Source organism: Emiliania huxleyi (assembly GCF_000372725.1).
Source record: "Emiliania huxleyi CCMP1516 unplaced genomic scaffold EMIHUscaffold_71, whole genome shotgun sequence".
Classification (NCBI taxonomy): domain Eukaryota; phylum Haptophyta; order Isochrysidales; family Noelaerhabdaceae; genus Emiliania; species Emiliania huxleyi.
In genome coordinates, this window is record NW_005196681.1 from 453,674 (window position 1) to 473,680 (window position 20,007).

Genomic DNA, 20,007 nt, shown 5'->3' on the forward strand with positions numbered 1-20,007 from the left:
GGGGAAGGAGCAAAAGAAGAAGCCCAGAGTCAGAACCTCCTCACCGGATCATGCTCAAGGGCATGCTCCACAATACGCAGTGGTCAACTGAGGGGCGCCACCCGAAGTATCGCCATTCCAATTTTCACATATGCTCTGTTCATATTGTTTGCAGGACCAAAATTGTTCTCCTGCCCGTTTCCAAAGGCAGGCTTTACACCTAGCATCCACCCTCTGCATATACCGGATATGCAACGGTGGCATAAAGTGAATGATACACCGTCGCAAGATGGGTTCTAAAAAATGGGATCTAGCCGCGCGCGGTAAGTAACAAAGTAAGGCACGCGCGACACACCGACACTTCACGCGACGTGGACGCCACCTTAAAGGGGAAGGACCCTGAGTTGCACAGGGGTTGTGCGCCAGGCCCTCCTGCTCGGCTCCAGCGAGTAGACAAGTGTTGTCATCAACAGAGTAGAAGGATCTGACCTCAGGGCCGATGTGACCAAGCGCTGGAGTGGTAGCGTGGTTTTACCTCACACCCATGGTCTCACAGTGTGCCGGCAGTCGCCGAGCAGTGTCGCTCACACAAGCCGCAGCACAAGTGACTGAGGGCCAGTGAGGGCGAGCCCATCGCTGTCACAGCTGTGGCAGCCGCACAGTGGGCTGTACTAACTGTGCAGACCGTGTGAGCAGCAGAGGAGCTGCTCTCCAGGCTTCAGTCGCAAAGAGGTGCATGCCACCGAAAGCGCTGTCGAGGTTCGCCGAGCGCGGCGCAGGTCAGGGAAGCCGCCACCGACGAGCGCGTTGGACTTTTCACTCAGAACAAAGACGGGGACACAGCGGACGGTGCGGGGTGTGTCCCGTCATAGCGGCGAGGCGCGGGACCGTCTGTGGCGAGGTGGGTCGCGTCCCTGAATTTCCGTCAACTCACACGGTCCTACCTTCCCCCCGTAGGACGATGGGGACCCCCCCCCCCCCCCCCCCGCGGCCGCGCTCCGGACCCCCGCGACCGCAGTTCGCACTCCCCCGCGACGGCGCGTCGTCACCAGTCATGTGTCCACGTACACGTGTCACGTGTGCTCCGGTCCGTCAGTCCGCGTCCGCGCGCGCCTCGGCTTCGGGACCGCACAAGCGACAAGGGTCAATATATACAATCTCAAGGCCGAAGCCTTAGGGGACCCTCAGAACCCTCTAGAGGGGTACCCTAAGAGGCCGAAGCGCGAACTAGGCGAGCGCTGGTGCGGGGCTGCGGGGCCGGGGGCGCCCCCAGCGCCAAACGCGCTCCCCCACGCGCTGTGACTCCGACGTACTACACGTTTTCAAACTCAGTGTGTCGAACCACTAGACCACAAAGCGAAAGCCCAATTGCGCACTGTTCGTAGTGCAAGTGGACTACACAGAGACATGCTACCGACCGCTCCATACCAACAAGCCAACCACTCCACCGACCAGAAGAACCACACACGCTCACGCCAGCTTCATGCGCACAGCCACATATACACAAACAATTAACTAAGACGCGCCCCTGCCACTTAGAGCCGCCTCACGCGGCGGCGGCCGCCGGCTCCTCGCCCGCCGCCTTCTCGGCGAGCAGCTCGCGCAGCTCCCGCTTGAGCACCTTGCCCGTGCTGTTCTTGGGTAGCTCGTCGAGCCAGTGGTAGGCGCGCGGCCGCTTGAAGCGCGCGAGCGAGGCGAGGCACAGCTCGTCCAGCTCCGCCTCGAGCGCCTCCCTCGCCTCGCGCCGCGTGCCGGGCGGCGGCACGAGCGCCGCCGCCACCTCCTCGCCCCACTCGAGGTGCGGCACCCCAACGACGGCGACCTCGGACACGGCCTCGTGTGTGAGCAGCACCTCCTCCACCTGCGCGTCGGGGCCGCAGCTGGGGGGCCGCACCTCTCCCTCCCGGCTCCCTCTCCCTCCCGGCCCCCTCTCCCTCCCGGCTCCCTCTCCCTCCCGGCTCCCTCTCCCTCCCGGCTCCCTCTCCCTCCCGGCTCCCTCTCCCTCCCGGCTCCCTCTCCCTCCCGGCCCCCTCTCCCTCCCGGCTCCCTCTCCCTCCCGGCTCCCTCTCCCTCCCGGCCCCCTCTCCCTCCCGGCCCCCTCTCCCTCCCGGCTCCCTCTCCCTCCCGGCCCCCTCTCCCTCCGGAGGCCAGTCTCTCGAGGCCGCAGCTCGAGGCCGCAGCTCGGGCTGTGCGGCGACATCTCGGGCTGTGCGGGGAGGGTGCGGCCGAGCCGTCGCCTCGCGCGGGTAGATGTTGGAGCCGCCGCGGATGATCATGTCCTTGATGCGGTCCTCGAGGGTGAGGCAGCCGCGGGTCGGGTCGAGGCGGCCCGAGTCGCCTGTCCGGAGCCAGCCTCCGGGGAAGAAGGTTCGGCGGGTGGCCTCCTCGTCCCCGAGGTAGCCAGACATCACCTGCGGGGGAGGGGAGGGAGGTGCGTCGAGGGGGGAGGAGGGGTCGGTCGCACGCGGAGAGGGGCAGACAGGCGGGGAGGAGAGGGGCAGACAGGCGGGGAGGAGAGGGGCAGACAGGCGGGGAGGAGAGGGGCAGACAGGCGGGGAGGAGAGGGGCAGACAGGCGGGGAGGAGAGGGGCAGACAGGCGGGGGAGGAGAGGGGCAGACAGGCGGGGAGGAGAGGGGCAGACAGGCGGGGAGGAGAGGGGCAGACAGGCGGGGAGGAGAGGACGAGGTGCGGAGTGTCTAGGAAGCGTCTGGGAAGTGTCCAGGAAGTGTCCAGGTAGTGCTCACCGGCGAGCCGCGCACGCACACCTCGCCGATGGAGCCGTGCGGCAGCCTCTCGCCCTGCTCGCCCGCCACCATCACCTCCACCTCGTGCGAGAACGGCCAACCGACCGACCGCAGCAACGCCTCGTCGGCCCCGCGATGCCACTGCCGCCCGAGGTGCGCGATGGTCATAGGGCACTCGCCCATCCCGTACACCTGGACGATCCGGTCCTCGCCGAACCTCCCCATCGCCCGCCGCAGCAGATCGACGTGCAGCGGCCCGCCCCCCACCACGACCGTCCGAAGATGCTCGAGCGCCTCGCCGCTCGCGCGGCTCGCCGCGTCAGCCTCGCAGAGCCGGTGGAGCATCGTCGGCGCGAGAAAGGTGCAGGCGCCCGCCCAGCGCGGCAGCAGCTCGTGGAGCACCTGCGGCAGGGGCGAGGCTCGCCCCTCCCGACTCGCACCTCCCGCCCCCGGCGGCGGCGGCGCGGGGCCGAGCGCCTCGGACGGGTCGAAGGCGGCCGAGGCGGGGACGACGTTGCACGCGCCCGCGGCGAGGTGCGGGATGTGGTACATGCCTGCGGGCGGGTTGGGGCTAGGGTGAGATGCGGGATGTGGTGCATGCCTGCGGGACTAGCTTGGCAAGGGTCTGGGAAGGGTCTGGGAGGCGTCCGGGAAGCGTCCGGGGAGCGTCTGGCGGGGTGCGCGGGGCGGCGAGCCGGAGGCGTGCGTGAGAGGCGCCGCGTGCAGCATGGCCTCCTCCGGCCGGACCGCGTGCAGGTCGGTCAGGAAGGCGCGGCTCTGCGCGCGCAGGTTCTCGTGGGAGAGCACCGCCGCCTTTGGTCGACCGGTCGTGCCAGAGGTGAAGAAGAGCCACGCCGGAGAGCCTGCCTCCACCGCAGCCACCCGGTCGAGCAGCGCGTGCGCCGGCGCGCCCTCGAGCGCGCGCGCAGCGTCGCTCTCGAAGAGCGACGCGTACCTGCGGGGAGGGGCGCGGGGCGTCGGCCGGGCTCCGCGTGGCCAGTCGAGCAAGGTGCGCGCCACTGCTCGTCGCCGACCCGCAGGAGCGAAACGCCGCTCGAGGTCCCACCCGCCTGCTCGACGGCGTCCTCGACAGTGGACTGTAGCTTGCCGTCCGCAAAGACGGCCCGCGCGCTGGAGCGGCCAAGGCAGAAGGCGATCTCCTTCGCGTGCAGCTTGGCGTTGAGCGGCGCCACTGTTAGCCCGGCGTGCAGGCAGCCCCAGAAGACCTCGAAGAAGGCGGGCACGTTGTGCATCATCTGACCGCGAGGCGCGGCCGCGTGAGCCCACGCGCTAGCGGAAGTCTCAGGCGGCGCGCCGCGTGATGCATCTATGCCACGCGACCAGCGCAACCGTATCGCCGGCCGAGAGGCCGTGCTCCGAGCGGAGCGTCTCGGCCAGCTGCGCAGATCGGAGAGAGAGCTGGCCGAAGCTCTGGTGGACCCGGTTTCCGACGCCGACGGCGGGTGCGGAGGCCGCCATCTGAGCACGGCGGTGCAGGAGGCCGGCCAAATTGCGCATGGCAGTACGCTCGACCAGCAACTTGGGTTGGCAACTTCGGGCATCAGGCAGGAACGTGCACCCCGCAGCCCCCAAATCGCACAGAGTGTGTGTGTGTGTGTGTGTGTGTGTGTGTGTGTGTGTGTGTGTGTGTGTGTGTACTCACTCACTCGGTGTGTGTGTACTCACTCACTCGCACAGAGACAGTCATGCAACACGGGGTCCCAGGGAAGGCGAGCAAAAACCTTATCGCGACTTACTGAGGGGGTATTAATTTAGCTTGCCAGCGCGTCACACGTTCACCCCGCAAAAGTTGGAGACCCTGTCAGTCAGTCTACACACTACATACAGCAGTCCCCAGCCAGTCCGTCCGCCCCCCAACCAAGTATGCAACCGACGGTATCTCGGTATGCTCGTATTAAGAGACAACTAGCAACGCAAAGTACTCGAGTAAGACGAGGAGCTCCAGCTAGTGGCGCTATAAACTGTAACTTCACAAGACCATGTATGTATGTAGGAAGGTGAAGAACAGCCAGGCTCGGACTGGACACCAACGCGGTGGGGTGGACGCGCAGAAGATGACGAAAGCGTATCGTAAAAAACGCGTGACATCCAGCCCGGAGCCCGCAACGAAAGCAGGGGGGAGGGGAGGCTGTGCGACTTGAGCTCGTGTTGCCATGCCTGGCGGCCAAAAGACTGTGGAGGGCCGCATCGAGATCGCACCTATCGAGTGCCCGCGGCACCGGAGAATCACCTACTCGAAGCGCAAGGCTGGCCTCGTCCGCAAGGCCACGGAGCTCGCTGTTCTTTGTGACGCTGACGTGGCGGTGCTGATGTGCAATGCCGACAAGAGGCTCAGCGTCTACTCGAGCAGCCCTGTCGACCACGTCCTCGAGAAGTTCAGCCTCTTCGAAGGCATCCCCGAGGTTGGGCTTTCGAGGCCTCACCTCCTCGCCCGCCGCCAGTCTGCGCTCTGATCGCGTCCTCTCGACCCCTCTCGCCATCGCAGGTCTTCACGGAGGAAGACTACTTTCGAGGGCGTGAGCTGCCGCCAGTCGACCCCACTACGCTTGCGCTGGCGCCTGATTCGAACCCGTTCGTCTCGAGTGGCCCATCCGCGACGCCGCAAGCATCCCTGCGTCTGGGCAAGCGGCTGAGGGAGGCGGCTTCCCTCCCACGCGGAGATCCGCGGCCATCTCCTTACCCAACGCTAGATGTGGGCCCCTCGGTCGACTTTTAAGCAGCTCCAGCTTCGAGAACAGCCATTTCGCTCGAGCCATCTCGGCTCTCCCGCCCCCCGGCACTCCATTGCGCTGGCGGCATTTTGCCCCACTGGCTGTCCTCTCTCGGCTTTCGCGCGGCCGTCTGCGGTGTGTGGTGTGCGGCGGGAGCAGGGCATGAGGAGCAGGCTCTCTAGCAGTCCCCACATCTGGGTTGGGACCACAGAAGGTGTGCAGCCGCGCGATTTTCTTCAGTTACAGAGACCCATGCCATCTGGGCGAGCGGCCGCGCACCAACCATAGAGGTCGACATCGATTTTCAGGAGTGCAAACTGTGTCGGCGCGCGCGGCACCGAACGCACTTTGTCCAGCACGCACATGGGCGATGGTGCGCGGCTCTGCACACGCATTCATTCACAACACTCTTCATTCACGAGGTCGAGCGACAGAGCGAAGAGATTTTTAGCCATCAGTACCGAGAACAAATCTCTATCAAAAAGTGCGTTAAGATGCGCCGCGTCCCGCGAGGAGCTTGACCTGGGGCGCGCATGATGGTCCTCTGCGGCGACACCTGTAGACACGCCCGATGCGATTCCGGGAGCGAGGCGCGACCTGGTTCTTTGTTTGAGAGCCGATGCGTGCGAGGCCTGACGAGATCCCATATCTGAGACGGCTCCCGGGGTGGCTCACATACCTTCATTGTGGAGGCGGCTCATTGTGGAGGCGCGGACGCGGCGATCATTTGTCATTTGACAACAAGAATCAAGATGAAGTTGAAGATCTTCCCAAAAACACGCAAACCGCAAACGACGCGCTTTACCCCTTGTTCTACAAGATACACACACTTCAGACACGCTACAGACATTCAGACAACAACATGCACATGCACATGCACATGCACATGCACATGACATACATGTTTGCTGCCTGTAAAGAGGCACACCATTTGATTTTGGGTATGCCTGGCACGTTTCCTCATAGAGATGGGAAAACAAATGATGGCACGGCCTGACCTTCCTGCTGCTTTGGTAGTATGCACTGCTATCTTCCTGATTATAGCAGAGGCCCGCAAGACCCCTTAGGCGACGCAGCTGCAAGTCAGCTTGATGACGAGCAGCAGACACCGAGCGATTTTGATACACCACAATGTCCAGAAGGGTACGACGCCGACGGAGCGAGGGTGCCGTCTTTCGATGAATGTTGAAAGGTCTGAAGACAACTTGGCTTATGTCGGGAACATTCCGCCTCCCCCAGAGATCCGACCGAACGAGAAATAGATCCAGGCCCGGCTCCACATCCACCGCTACGTAGCCGTGCTTGCGCGCCATAAAGTCGATTGCCATGGCACTGGAGCCATAGTACATCCTCCGTCCCAGTTCAACCTGCTTCTCCACGAGACATTCGGCGGCGGCTTCTCGCCGCCTGCAGTTGCAAAGATCAACCGCCTTGCGCGCATGGCTCAACGCTCGGGCGTTGACCGCACCGCGTACCCTCCCCACTCCCGCCTCTCATTTGTGTCACACCACGCGGAACGCATCTCCATCGCTTCGGTGAAGGGGGTGAACCGTGCCATCCTCGATCGCCGTGCTAAGCTCGCTTCCGAGCTCTCACGCCGCGCGTAGGGCCCCTAGGGGCCTAGAGAACACAACCCCCTCTCTCTTTTCTCCCAGTAAGCTAAAAACGTACAAGGCCCAGGCCGACCTCCATTCAAGAAGGAAAAATTGCAGTTTACTACGTTTTGAGCTTTTCTCTTGCAGATTACTACACACCACACAATCCACCTTGCAGATTACTACACACACACAATCCACCTTGCAGATTACTACTCACCACACAACCCACCTTGCAGATTACTACACACCACACAAACCACCTTGCAGATTACTACGCACCACACAAACCACCCTGCAGATTACTACGCACCACACAACCCACCTTGCAGATTACTACACACCACACAAACCACCCTGCAGATTACTACGCACCACACAATCCACCTTGCAGATTACTACGCACCACACATTCATCGCAGATTACGCGGAGAGAGAACGTACGCGGACATGCTCCAAGGTTGAACAGTGGCACACTCTGGCGACGACGAGGATGCTTCTCAGACCGCCGCAGCCCTCACCGCAGCTGCCGGCGCCGACGACGCAGGTCTAGGGTACCCAGGCTCCCGGCCGTTGTGCGGGGAGCGAACCTTAACGACCGCGCAGAAGCTTTCTGAGCGAACCAATCGGGCCAGGATCATCAGCATATGTCCCCTCCACAACATCGTGGGCGTTTGAGCGGTATTTGAGGAGCACCGCGACTCTGAAGTTCGGCCGGGTGGTCTGCAGACCCCCCCCCCGGAGCAGCAGAGGCTCCGTGGGGTTGAAAAGTCGACGCTGGGAGTCGCACTCGTCAAGCCATCGCAGGACCACGTGGTCCGCACGTACCGCCCACATCCCCTCCACCACTGAGAAGGCGCAGATCGACCGCCGGGCCGCGTAGCCGTCGTTAAGGAGCGGTTTTTGGAGCCGTACGAAGAGGTCCCAGACGGGCGAAGATGCGCTTTTTCGACGACCACACGCGATGTGGTATCTGGTTTTTGCTAAAAACGGGCCGCCTAGTGCAGCATCACTGGTACAACACGCAACCACACTGATAGCTCCACACTAGCCGGTATAGGCGAGCACCGGCGGCCTAACCGTCGCCGCTCGCGGCGGAGCCGACGGCGGAGCCACGGGCGGGTGCGACCTTTTGGGGGGACATGAGCTCGCCAGGACGTCACCGATGGCTCGGCGCGCCTCTTCCCGCCAGCGCGGGGCGGCCCACCTACAGGAGCGAGGGGGAGGTGGTCGTGAGCTCACTTTGTCGGCCGCGCGCGAGGTGAAAACTGGGTCTGAGGCGCGCAGGAGGCGAGGTTGGGCGCGCCGGCGGTCGAGCCACCGAAGAATTCGACGTGGCGCAGCTCCGCGCCGGCGGGGACGACCAAGCACATGATGTCGGCGGCGGTCGCGCGACGAGCGAGAGCCGCAGGGGCCCTCTAAGAGCCAGGCGCCGAAAAGCAGCGTGAGCGGCGGCCGCGATCAGCCACCTGTGGGCGGTCACCGGGGTTGCGGTCAAGCTCGCGACGGGGTAGATCCTGTGCCTCTCATATCACTGGTGGGCTGGGTGTGCAGCAGCAGCGCTCAAAAAGAGGGAAAAAAAGCGGCTGCTACTTTGACTGTCGACTCTCTCGACACACCGTCCTCGGCCCCGATGAAAAGCTGGCTGGTGGTCGCGCGCAGCGCGTCGACGCGGGTCCGACTGATCGGGCACCTCGGCTGGGTCCATCGGCAAGAGGCCCGCGCCGTCGGGCGGCCCCGGGAGCGCATGATGCCCCTCCGAGAGGCGCTGAGGCCCCGCCGAGATCGCGCTGGTTTGGCACGAAAAACACGAGGCGCCAAGGGGGGGGGTGGAGCCTCGGTACCCTAGACAGGGCCGATGGCGAACGCACCAGCCTTGCCAGCTCCATCTCGCGCGTCTCGGCAGTACGGTTGCCGCAGGTGCGGCGCCCCGGTCAGGAAGGGCTGCGGGTGCAAAAACCAACCTCGGATTTTCAGGTGAGTAATCGCGATGAATGTGTGATGAGTAGTAATCTGCAAGGTGGGTTGTGTGGTGCGTAGTAATCTGCAAGGTGGATTGTGTGGTGCGTAGTAATCTGCAAGGTGGATTGTGTGTGTGTAGTAATCTGCAAGGTGGATTGTGTGGTGTGTAGTAATCTGCAAGAGAAAAGCTCAAAACGTAGTAAACTGCAATTTTTCCATTCAAGAATGATCCGCCCCCGCTCGACGCGCAAAAGGAGAGTCGTGATCGAGTCCTTGGAGTATGGCCAGCCGACCTACTCCGCACTGGTGCATTTGGTCTGGCTCGTCCTGTTGCTGGGGTTGACAGTGTCCCTCCCTGCGCCAAAGAAGCCTCTGCTGCTCGGCGAGCCGAACCGCGCGGCATCGCTTGCGAGAAGGCAGTGGTGGCGTACTCCACAGCGGGCAAAGCCACCTCCTCCTGAGCCGCCCGCGCCTCTCCACCGCTCCTTGTATCGCTGGGCAAGCGATCACCGGCTGGCCCTGATTGAGGTGTGTGCCAGCAGTCCTGACGTCAGAATTCTGCATTACTTTCCGCACACAGATGGCCCTCCCGGTGTAGGTTGCGCGCATCGTGCTCTCCCTCTGCCTCGTTCGCCGCTGCGTCCAGATCGGGCCGTCCGTCCTCGAATCCGTCTGCCGCTGGCAGCCGCGTGCACTCGGCAACGCGGTCGCTCTGCAGCGTCTACCCACGGGCGAGCTCGAGTTCTCGTGGGTGGAGCCCGGGGACGGGTACAGGGACAGATGGAGGCGCCTCGCCGTGCTGCAGTGCGAGCAAAAGGCGTCAGCGGAGCGAGGTCCAACGGAGCGAGGTCCAGCTTCGCCTGGGCGGGCCGCGTCTCGAGACGGGCCGCAGTCGCCGCGCCAGTCGGCGCAGTCGCCCCTGCCCTTCCGCTGCTGCGGCTCCGAGGCACTTGGACCACGCAAGCTCACGCGCTGCTCGCTGCGCGTGGGCACGGTGACGGCCCAGTGCATCGTCGGCGACGTCACGCCGGACGCCCCCGTGCTGTGCGCAGCTCGACGCTGCAGCCGTCCTGTGCGCGTGTGGCATGCCAACGACCCGCCCGAGCCGTTCCCCGCAGGTGCGTGATGCTCGAGGTTGCGGCGCGGCCAGAGGCGTCGCCGGCGAGCGTCAGAGAGAGGGTTGGTTCCGCTCCTCCGCGCTAGCCCACATCCTCACCCCTCACCCTCGCCCTCACCCTCGCCCTCACCCTCACCCTCACCCTCGCCCTAGCCCTCGCCCTCGCCCTCACCCTCAGGTCGCCGCCGTCTCCTCCGCGGCGTCCGGCGCGGGCCTCCTCACCTTCCTCGTGCCGTACGACTCCTTCTCGGCGGTCGCCACCCTCCTCCGCCTCGTCGACGGGCCAAGCTTCGAGCCTAACGCGCGGCCGCGGCTGCAGCGGTGGATGGCGCTGCTGCCGCGCGGGCTCTACTCGAGCCGCCTCCGCGAGGGGCTCGCCTTTCTCCTCTCGGTGGTGGTTCCGAGCGCGTCGCTCGTCTGGTCGCCGCGCCACTGCGCCGAAGCCCACTCCAGCCGACAGCGGCACCCGTCCCAGCCCTCGCCCGCACCCCAACCCTAGGGCCGCCTGGTCGCTCTACGCCAACGTCTCGCTCATCGAGCGGCTCGTGCTCCGGCTGCGCAGCCTGCTGCACCGCGTCACCGCCGCCTTTGTCGGCCACCGAGTCCTGCCTCTCGTCGAGCTCGCGAGGTGGGGCTTTGCCCACGCCGACGACTTTCTCAAGCGGGCCACCGTCGAGTTTTACGAGCGGCTGCGGCCTGCGCTGATGGTCGCTCTGCCGCTCCACCGCCAAGCAGCGCCGGCGCGACTTGCCGCGTCGCCGCCGCCCCGCGAGTCACCACGCCCGCGCCTTGCACAGGTGGTCTCCGCACTGGCCGTGGTTGTGCCGGTCTACCACGCGGCGCTGCGGCACGCGCTGCACCTCTTCGCCGTGTGCCGTCGCTTGGCGGTGCCGCTGAAGCAGGCCCGACCGCCTCGCCCCTCGCCCGCCTGGCCGCGGCGGGTGACGCTGGGGGTGGCACGCATAGGCTTGGTCTGTGGCGGGCTCGGTCGCGGCGGCGCTCCTCTCCGCCGGGCAGAGCGGGCTGCGCGGCGTGCTGGCGGCGGCGGCGGCGGTGGCCAGGGCCTCGGTCGGCATTTCTGTCCGCGATTTCTTGGGCGTGCACGTGCGATGGCTCTACCAATTAGCGGTGTTCAGGGGAGTGCAGCCCGTTGCGCAGGCGGGGACGGCGGCGACGAACTTGGTGAGGGGGGCGCACAGGCTCGTCTCGCCCGACGCGCGGGACGCGATCAGGGATCGGCTGCAGTCCATTCGCCAGTCGTCGGCGGAGGAGCGAGCCGCGATCGCCAGGGGTTCGGCGAACGCTGGACGGCCGAGGCGGCCGCAATACAGATGGGCGTTTCACCGGCCGAGGCAGCCCGCAGAGGAGGACAAGCCGGACTACTCGCTGCACGTTGGGAGGCGGCCCAGGGCTCTAGCCGCCGTGGTCGCATAGAGGAGTCGCATTATATTGATCCTTCTTGGATCGGTCTTTCCAGCTAGTTATCTCCTCGAGATATCCAGCTCAGCATTTGCTCCAACTACTTGTCTCAAATATATACACGGTGGTGACCTCAATACCATAAGTAGTTCCTTTGTATCTCGGTTTACGGTTTGGGTTACCATAACTCACCACCAATTTGGGCTATTTGACTCCTAATGAATAGTTCCATTACAAGAGATAATAGCACCGGTTCTACCAAGTGGCTGCGTCCGGACATTTCGCTCCGCACGGGACCAAGACTACAATCGGGTATGTATCGATACCGGCCTAAATTCGGTTTCTATCCATTCCCTCTTTCACGGCGTATGCTCGTTCTGCGTTCAACGAACCCCACAGCAGGCTGCTTGGGAACTGGCGCTTGTTACGTTCTTCTCCGTCTCTCTCTCTCTCTCTCTCTCTCTCTCTCTCTCTCTCTCTCTCTCTCTCTCTCTCTCTCTCTCTCTCTCTCTCTCTCTCTCTCTCTCTCTCTCTCTCTCTTCAGACACGCACGCACGCACACGCGACCCTCCCACGCGGCTTCTTTGTTTCTTCCTGTTTGCGTCTAGTTCCTCTTCCTCGATCTCTCTTTGCCTCTGACAATGCCTCTGTATTCACAGAAGAAATCTGGCCAGTCATCTCGATCGCCTGCATCACGTCTCATGCAACCTGGTGCAAACTCAATCCCTTGGAACAGATGGGCATGGTTGCTCACATACATTGACCCCAAGCTGATTTCCCCACGCACTCAGAATTTCCTGATACACGAGCGTGATTGTACGTGGCGTGGCTGAAATGTTTGTCGCCACGCCTGCCCTGCCCATATCCAGCCTGGCCCTGCTCTGAGCCCATTGCAACAGTGATATCGGCAATATCAATCATTTGCAAATGCGGTCGAAACGCGCAAGATGTGGATCCGCAGTGTTCGTGCTGAAATTTTGTTGCGTTTCGGACATACTGGCCTCCCCAGGCATTGAGTCCAACGCCCATGAGTCCAACCACACATGATGCACCTGCGCGCTTGCACGCAGCGGCGGCACTGACCAGAGTGTGTCGAGGCTTTGGCGAACTTGTACGATAACCAATCGAAATGGTCGTCACGACCAACAATAGCAAAGGGGGGAAAGCCAAAGGTCTGAGACCCCTGGGCGCTGGACCGAGGCCTGGTTAGGACCTCGGGCGAGCGCACCCAACCCCACAACAGAGACAACCCGCACACCAAACAGTGGGTGGGCAAGAAACTATCACAGGGCGGGCGGGTGGGGAAACGCGCAACGAGAGAGACCCTTTGTCTCTCTCCAACAGCTTGGCTGCGCCTTGTCCCCGTGGAACGCACGTAGAACTTCACGTGTCAAGGAGCTTCTAATGAAACCGAGCGGCGACTTGAACCTTCCCACGGTACGTCGCCGCAAAGCACTTTATCTCCTGCGTTCGCATTTGGGCGGCCATCGCAACACTCCCTAGCTCAACTGTCGACCCTAACGGGTCGCCAGCCGATCGTCATTGTCCTCGCCACAATATCTGTCCATTTCAGAGTCGACCTCATTGGTCGAAGGAAGAGGGTTTCCTGGCCCAGGAGCAACGTTCCACAAGCCACTGCTCCAAAACACCAATGGTAGCCAGCCTTGTCGCAGGGCGCTGCTGGCTTCCCAATCATTGAGAATTTTAAGTACTCTTTGCGACGTGTCGCCAACTTTCCGGGTCTATAAAACGTCACCCGGAGAGCATCAGCTCGTCCTTGGAGCGGAGATGACACCGCTCGTCTTCAGTTGCAAGCCGCCCGTCAATTCGAAGCGTTTCGTTGGTCGTGAAGAGTGAATCGAGAGTCTCGATCTTGAAATTAGTTGCATCCGCCAATTCGAGTCCATGGCGGGGGCCCCTGTTTAAGGTGTTGCTTGCTGCGCAAATGGGGTCGGACACAGGGCGCAGCTCATGCTAAGAGCTAGAAGGGGAGCTAGAGAGAACGACTACCCTGTCCCGTTATTGCGTACACCAACACCACAAAGCTCTCTCTCTCCTGTCCTCACTCAGGGGGGTCACAACTACCGAGTCCTGGTTCGAGTCCGCACGATGCACGCCACCGCGGGGCCCCGCCCCCGCACGCCACCGCACGCCCCCGCGAGAGGAGATCCGCAAGGTCAACCATCGCAACGGCAATGGAGGACGAGCACGGGAAGACGTGTACAGGAGACATTACGTGTGAGGGATTCCCGCAGCTGCCCTTCCAGTTCGCGTACGACTCGCTTCTGGACCGCATGTGCCGTAGCCATGAGCGGGACTCAGAGCTCAGAGCCATGCTCAGAGGCTGCAGCCACTATTCGTTCACTCGCAAGGATTTAGAAGAGAGAGAGCAGGCTGCAAATGCACAGATCGAGGAGCTGAATTCACAAATTGAGGATCTGAGTGCTTCGATACTATCTGACCTGCGACGAGAAGTCGATGCAATGTCGCCGTACGAGGTGCTAATGAATGCACCACAACTGTGGAGTGAATTTTCACCGGAAGAATGGCTTGACATGCACAGGTTGAGACCGCAAGAGCATCGGTTGGCTGCGGTGCGTGTTAGGATTGCGGAATTACGGGCTTTGAATTGGAATACGGAATTATCTCAATGGGAAAAGCCGAATACGGAATTGGATTCAAGGGCGGCTTTGGAACACGGACTTTGAGATCCGAAGGTCGGAGAGGGGGCTGCGGTGCGTGTCAGAAGACCTCTTCCGATCGCTCAGTGTTGAAGAGATCAAAGAAGGTGATGTAGCGTGTGACGGATTCCCACAGCTGCCCTACCAATATGCGTACGACGCGCTCCTTCAACGGTTCTTCAACGGTCATGCTCGCGTTGCCGAGCTCAAAGAGCTACTCAAAGCGAAAGACGAGAAAGAGTGGAAGAAAAATATGCTCGACCGTTCTATGGGCGCAATCTTCGACCCTCCACAGATTAGGGAGTTGAAGGCTCAGATCCGGTCTGATCTATGTCGAGTGATCAAGAGAGAGAGATTTTTGAAGACCAACAAGAAATCACGACTCTCACAGTGATTTGGGCTCGGCAGCTCGTTAGCCCTCAGCCGAAGCTGGGGCCGGACTTCTCTCTGTGATCAATGCAATGTCGCCGTACGAGGTGCTAATGAATGCACCGTTCCACGAGACGCCCGCCACAAGCGATTTGTTAGATTGCGATCTCAAGTACGACGCAGATACTCTTGAGCACTTCAGCTCACCTTTCGGTTACGAAGGCCCGGAGTGTTCCTTTTCCTCTCTTTTCTGATTTGACTACTGATCTCTTGATTGACCTATTCTAGACGTGCCACGCCCCGAGATCGGTGTACGGTGTGTGTGTCGGCCTACCCGTCACAAATCCTTTTCCGTCGCTATCACTAGACACGCCACGCCCCGAGGGCGGGCCCGGCGCCCATGGGGCGCCGGCCATTCTCCTCTAGTTGACAAGAAAAAAACGTCCTTCACACTGTGTCAGAGCGGTGCACCGGACCTCGGCGTGCCCCCCCTCTTGAAGCCATTTGCTTGCCTTGCTTGCCACCCGTCAAGCAAATAGAATTTTGGCCGCAGAGCGCGCCTCACGTCCTATGGGCATTGCAAAGGATTGGGGCTCTCATCTTATTCCGGGCGACAAGCTCCTCGCGCGCGACACGGACGGGGAATGGGGAAAGGCGCGAGTGATCGATGTCGACACTCGAGCCGGCGAGACGCTCGCGCTGCGCGTGCATTTTATTGGTTGGAGCACCGCAAACGACAAGTGGATTCGGGTGGGCGCTCGCAGCATGCGGCCGTGCGAGGATTCGCGCAGCCTGGGAGGCCCCGCTTTGATCGGGCGGCGGGTGCAGCTGCAGTGGGAGGAGGGCGTGTGGTACGACGCTCGCGTCACACGATTCGACACCAACACCCAGCGGCACAGCATTGTCTTCGACGAGGATGGGTACGAGGGCTGGTACCACCTCGAGCACGAGCAAGCAAACTCCCTGCTGAAGTGGATCGACGGCTCTGAACGAGCCGCTCGAAAAGGGCCGCCCGCCGCCGAACCCGCCGCCTCGAAGCCCGCCACGCCCCCCGCCCCGAAGCCTCCAGCAGCAGCGGCGTCAGCGCCAAACTTCTTCGGGGCGGGACGGCCTCTGGCGCCCAAGCCGCGGCCCAGGCCGGACAAGAGCGGTGTGGAGAGGCCGGACAAGAGCGGTGTGGAGAAGAGGCGTCCCACCATCTCCGTGTCGGGGGGCTCGTCGAGCGGGTGGTCGGACGAGGACGAGCAGCCGCTCAGCACTCGCTTCCGCAAGGCCGACGCGGCAGAGACTTCCTCAGAGGACGAGCAGCCGCTCAGTGCGCGCCTGCGCGTGGCAGAGGCGGGGCGGGCAGAGGCGGGGCGGGCAGAGGCGGGGCGGGCAGAGGCGGGGCGGGCAGAGGCGGGGCGGGCAGCCGAGCCGAGAGCCGCTGCCCGGACGAGGAGAGGAGAGGACGTGCTGCGGCCGGGTCCGTGGCGGGCAGAGGAGCCTGGCCGCCCACCACCCCCAGCCTCCTTACGCCTCGCCCTTCCGCCGCAGGGGCGCGCTGCTGGTATGTCGACCGGGGGGAGAGGGTCCTTGTGAGCGTGCTCAAGGCACCAGATCACGCGAGATGGCCCGAGATCGGAGAGAGGGGTCCTTGTCCTTGTCCTTGTCCTTGTCGTGCTCGAGCCACCACCCTCCGCCCTCCCACCAGGTGCACCACGACGACGTCCCGCCGTACTACTCGGTGAGCTTGCCGGGCGGCGTCGAGCGGTCAACTCTGCGCGAGTACCTCACCCTCGCCTCGACCCTCGCCTCGACCCTCGCCTCGCACGCCGACGAGGCGGCGAGGGCGGGAGAGCCAGTCATGTCGCGGCAAGGCACCGCCTCCGGCGAGCCGAAGGAGCCCCTCGAGCCCCTGCTCCAGCCCCCGCAGCCGGTCGAGGTCGAGGAGGATGACAGCGACGACGACCTGCCCCTCGCCCGCCGAAAGGAGCGGCTGCTGGCGCCTCGCGGAATCACGCAAAAGAGGCGCCGCTCGCCAGAGGCGGTGGTGTGTCGCCTTCCGGAGGGGGCGGAGGGGGCGGAGGGGGCGGCAACTGTGGCGGCGCCGATGTCTGCCGGGAAGGGGTCGGCCAAGGCGCAGGAGGGGGAGGGGGAGGGGGAGGGGGAGGAGGAGGAGGAGAGGGAGGAGGAGGGGGAGGAGGAGGGGGAGGAGGGGAGGGGGGGGGAGGAGGAGGAGGAGGAGGGGGAGGAGGGCCTCGAGGTCGGAGCCTGCATCGAGGCGCAGGACCTGCAGGGCTGCTGGCGCGCCGCCACCGTGATCGCCGCCAAGCAGAACGAAGGTCGCTCCTCGGTGCGGGTCCACTTCGAAGGGCGCGAGCCGTCGCACGACGCGTGGATCCGCGTCGGCGTCGGGCTGCTGCGCCCCCTCGGCCTGCAGACGGCGGGGGCGGGGAGCGGGGCGGGGGGGGCGTCCGAGGAGCCCACGCTCTGCAGCTGGCGGTGGGAGGAGGACGGGCGGCTGACTGGGCGCGTGTACGGCAAGGCGGGCTTCAAGGACGGCACCCGCGCCAGCATGAGCGGTGGACCCGTCCAGCTCGCGGTGGACTCGTGCACGACACGTCGACGACACCCTCCCGTAGGCACCGTCATCAGCACGAGCGCCGTCTCCCTCGAGCAGGAGCTCGAGTCCCACTCGCGCGTGGTGACCGAGTCGGGCACGGCGTACAACCTCGGGCTGGCAGCCTCGGGCCGCCGGGGAGGAGGGGAAGGGGAGGGCCCTCCCCCACCCAGCCTCGCTGCGAGCAGGCGGACGAGGGGCCGGCCGAGCTGCCCGTGCGCGGCGTCGTCGCCCAGCTGATGCTCAAGGGGCGGCGCGAGCCGCTCGAGGCGCTCTGCTCCATCTGCCAGGAGATGTGCGTCCCAGGAGATGTGCAGCGGTGGGACGTGACGTCGTGCAGGCGTCGCCCTCTGCGCGGCGGGTCGCGGCGGGCAGGTGACGCCTTCCCCACACCCCTCCCGCGCGGACTCGTGTGCAGGCACGCCTTCCACGAGGACTGCCTGCGGCGATGGCTCACGCACTGCTCGCGCGAGGCCGCCTTGCGCGACGAGGAGACGCCGGCGCCAACCTGCCCCGACTGCCGCCGGCCGCTCTCTTCGTCGCGATTTCGCCTCTACGGCTGAGCGGAGCTCTCGCGCAGACCTCGGGTAGATGCTGTGATACTCTCTTAGGTAGACATCGTGGTCTTCTGGTGCATGGACATGTACATCACCGTCAGCCAGCGCACTTTCTCTAGAATTGGTTGTGTTGTGTGCACTGCTTCTTGCTACCGTAGCTCCAGGCTTAGCCTGCCAGGCACCAGGCTGCGCGCTGGGCCGCTGAGCTTCGCGCGCTTGCTGGCGGTCCGGTCGGCGCTCGGTGGCGGTCACTATAAAGTCGCGTCATCTTACGTATTGTCTATTGAATGTACTCTACGCCAGTGCGGCATATTGCGCAAAAAAACATCCCGCACGCTCACAGACGGGCATGCGCACAAATCCACCACGCACCAGGCACCTGGATCCTGGTGCGCGGTCCGCGGAGCGGGTGTGGCGAGCGCGCATCGGGGCCCACGGCCGCGTGTCGCGCGACCACACACACATACAAATAATGCGCCTTTAATAATGGAACAAAACGAGGAAACTCTACATTGCAGGACTCGAGATGTGCGATCTATGTGCACGTTGACGCTTGCTTCCCTCTCGGGCGAAACGCAGCAGCACCTCGGGTTATCCCCCGGCGACCAGGAGAAGCAGAGACAACTCACGGAGTCGGCTCTCGCCCCGAAATGCGGATCTGTCGTCCCGGCAAATCGAGCTCATCGGAAGGCGCCGCCAGCGATGCTTCCGCTGGACTGGCGGCTGTGAGCTGCCCCCGACTCGACGCTCGAGGACCCGCTGCTCGAGCCGTCGAGGCTGCTGCTGCCTGCGGGAGGGGGGGGGGGGGCGGAGGGTGTGTTCTGGGGGTGGGGGGGGGGTAACAAACGGGGAGACGCACCGGAGACGGAGTCTTCGTAGCCATGGGAGAAGAGCTGCCCCTCATCCAGCCCCTCGTCCATGGAGAGGAGGAGGAGGCGGAGCACCTAATAACATTCGCGGAGAAGGCTTGGCGGGGAGTATGGGCGGATTGCGTGCACAAGAGACACCAACCTCGGTCGAGCCCGCGTCGAGCGCCACGTCGACGAGCCTCGTCCCGCCGATTGGCAGAGGCTTCGGGGCGTCCACGGCGAAGGCTGCCAGCGCCACTGCACTCGACTCCTCTGCAGTGATGGTCCGCTCTCGCCACTCCACGCCGCGCGAGGAGAGCAGGCTGGAGCAGACCCCAAACTGGTCCACGTCGTCGCGCACGCAGGCGCTGATTGCGCCGAGCCACTCGCGATCGAGGCCTGACGCCGCACGCGCCACCGCATCCTCAAACGCGGCGCGCGGCGGCCGCTCGACGAGCAGAACTGGCGCGCGCTTGAACTCCACGATGTGAGCAAATCGCGCCGTCGGGGTGGCGAGGGCCTGGTTGCAGCTTGGGCCATCGATTGCAATACCGTCAACAGCCACGATGGTATCGAGAAGGCGAATCCCAGCGGACCAGGCTGGGCTGCCTACACCCACGGTCGCGACGGTCGAGCCGAGCAGCGAGACACCGACCTTTCCGAGCCGTGGCGCAGGGCCGCTGTGGTCGAAGGGCCGCTTGACGGTGAAGGTGTGCCGTGTCGGCTTCGCGTCCGTCAAACGGGCTTTGCCAGATGCCTTTGAGGGCTCTTTCTCAGTCGCCTTTGAGGGCACTGGAGGCTTCCGCCAGACAACTGGCATCGAGGGCAGGATGGGGGCAGGATGGGGGGGATGTGGATTGCCGAAGAGCCGGGACCTCAAAAAAAACAAAAAAATCCGCCGCTGCCGGCGGTCAATCAACGCGGTGACATCCCTCCCTTGGGTTGTCTGTTTCTTTCTTCTCTTTAACGCGGTGACAGTGCCCGTGCTGGCTTAGCGGGCGTGAGTCGCTGAAACTCTTTTCTCCAGCACGTGCCGTGTTGGACTCCAGCGCTCGTTCATCTGCCGTTCAAACAACGTGAGTGAGAGAGAGATTTTTAGCAATACCAAACAACTCTAACACTCACACGTCATTTGGGGCCTGGAGCCCCGCCCCTGCAAAAGCCCCTGCAAAAGCCCCTGCAGATGCCCCTGCACACTGATGTTTATGGTGGTTTAAAGTTTGGCCCTGTTCACGCGCGCGCGAGACGTGCAGACAGGGTTGCCAGGTGAGAGCGAATGGCGCGGTTCACGCCTCGTTTTGTCGTGAGTGATAGATCGTAGAGAGAAAGAAAATCTCAAGCGAGCCGTCAATCATCAGCTGCGAGCATTGGGACGTTGAAATCCACGATCGCAAGCATGTG

General features: G+C 63.5%; 4 protein-coding genes across 4 annotated transcripts; 2 read left to right on the top strand and 2 right to left on the bottom strand.

Annotated features, from left to right (window-relative positions):
* Positions 1 to 1,525: 1,525 nt before the first annotated feature.
* EMIHUDRAFT_105777 (AMP-dependent synthetase and ligase) lies at positions 1,526 to 4,242 on the bottom strand (the record flags this gene model as incomplete). The annotated part of the gene is made up of 6 exons (XM_005761450.1): positions 1,526 to 1,840; positions 2,178 to 2,390; positions 2,725 to 3,278; positions 3,549 to 3,679; positions 3,745 to 3,980; positions 4,066 to 4,242. 6 exons carry the CDS (start codon positions 4,240 to 4,242, stop codon positions 1,526 to 1,528), a joined length of 1,626 nt encoding a protein of 541 aa, XP_005761507.1.
* Positions 4,243 to 4,925: 683 nt separating this feature from the next.
* On the top strand, positions 4,926 to 5,123 carry EMIHUDRAFT_58476 (hypothetical protein; the record flags this gene model as incomplete). Its single annotated transcript, XM_005761451.1, has 1 exon — positions 4,926 to 5,123. A coding segment is annotated over one exon (198 nt), but the record flags the coding sequence as incomplete, so codon positions are not given.
* Positions 5,124 to 10,455: 5,332 nt separating this feature from the next.
* On the top strand, positions 10,456 to 11,564 carry EMIHUDRAFT_311921 (hypothetical protein; the record flags this gene model as incomplete). Its single annotated transcript, XM_005761452.1, has 4 exons — positions 10,456 to 10,550; positions 10,630 to 10,837; positions 10,928 to 11,017; positions 11,097 to 11,564. 4 exons carry the CDS (start codon positions 10,456 to 10,458, stop codon positions 11,562 to 11,564), a joined length of 861 nt encoding a protein of 286 aa, XP_005761509.1.
* A 6,874-nt stretch (positions 11,565 to 18,438) lies between these two features.
* On the bottom strand, positions 18,439 to 19,426 carry EMIHUDRAFT_216933 (hypothetical protein; the record flags this gene model as incomplete). The annotated part of the gene is made up of 3 exons (XM_005761453.1): positions 18,439 to 18,488; positions 18,618 to 18,702; positions 18,770 to 19,426. The coding sequence occupies 3 exons, from the start codon at positions 19,424 to 19,426 to the stop codon at positions 18,439 to 18,441; spliced, it is 792 nt and encodes a 263-aa protein (XP_005761510.1).
* Between the last annotated feature and the right edge of the window lie 581 nt (positions 19,427 to 20,007).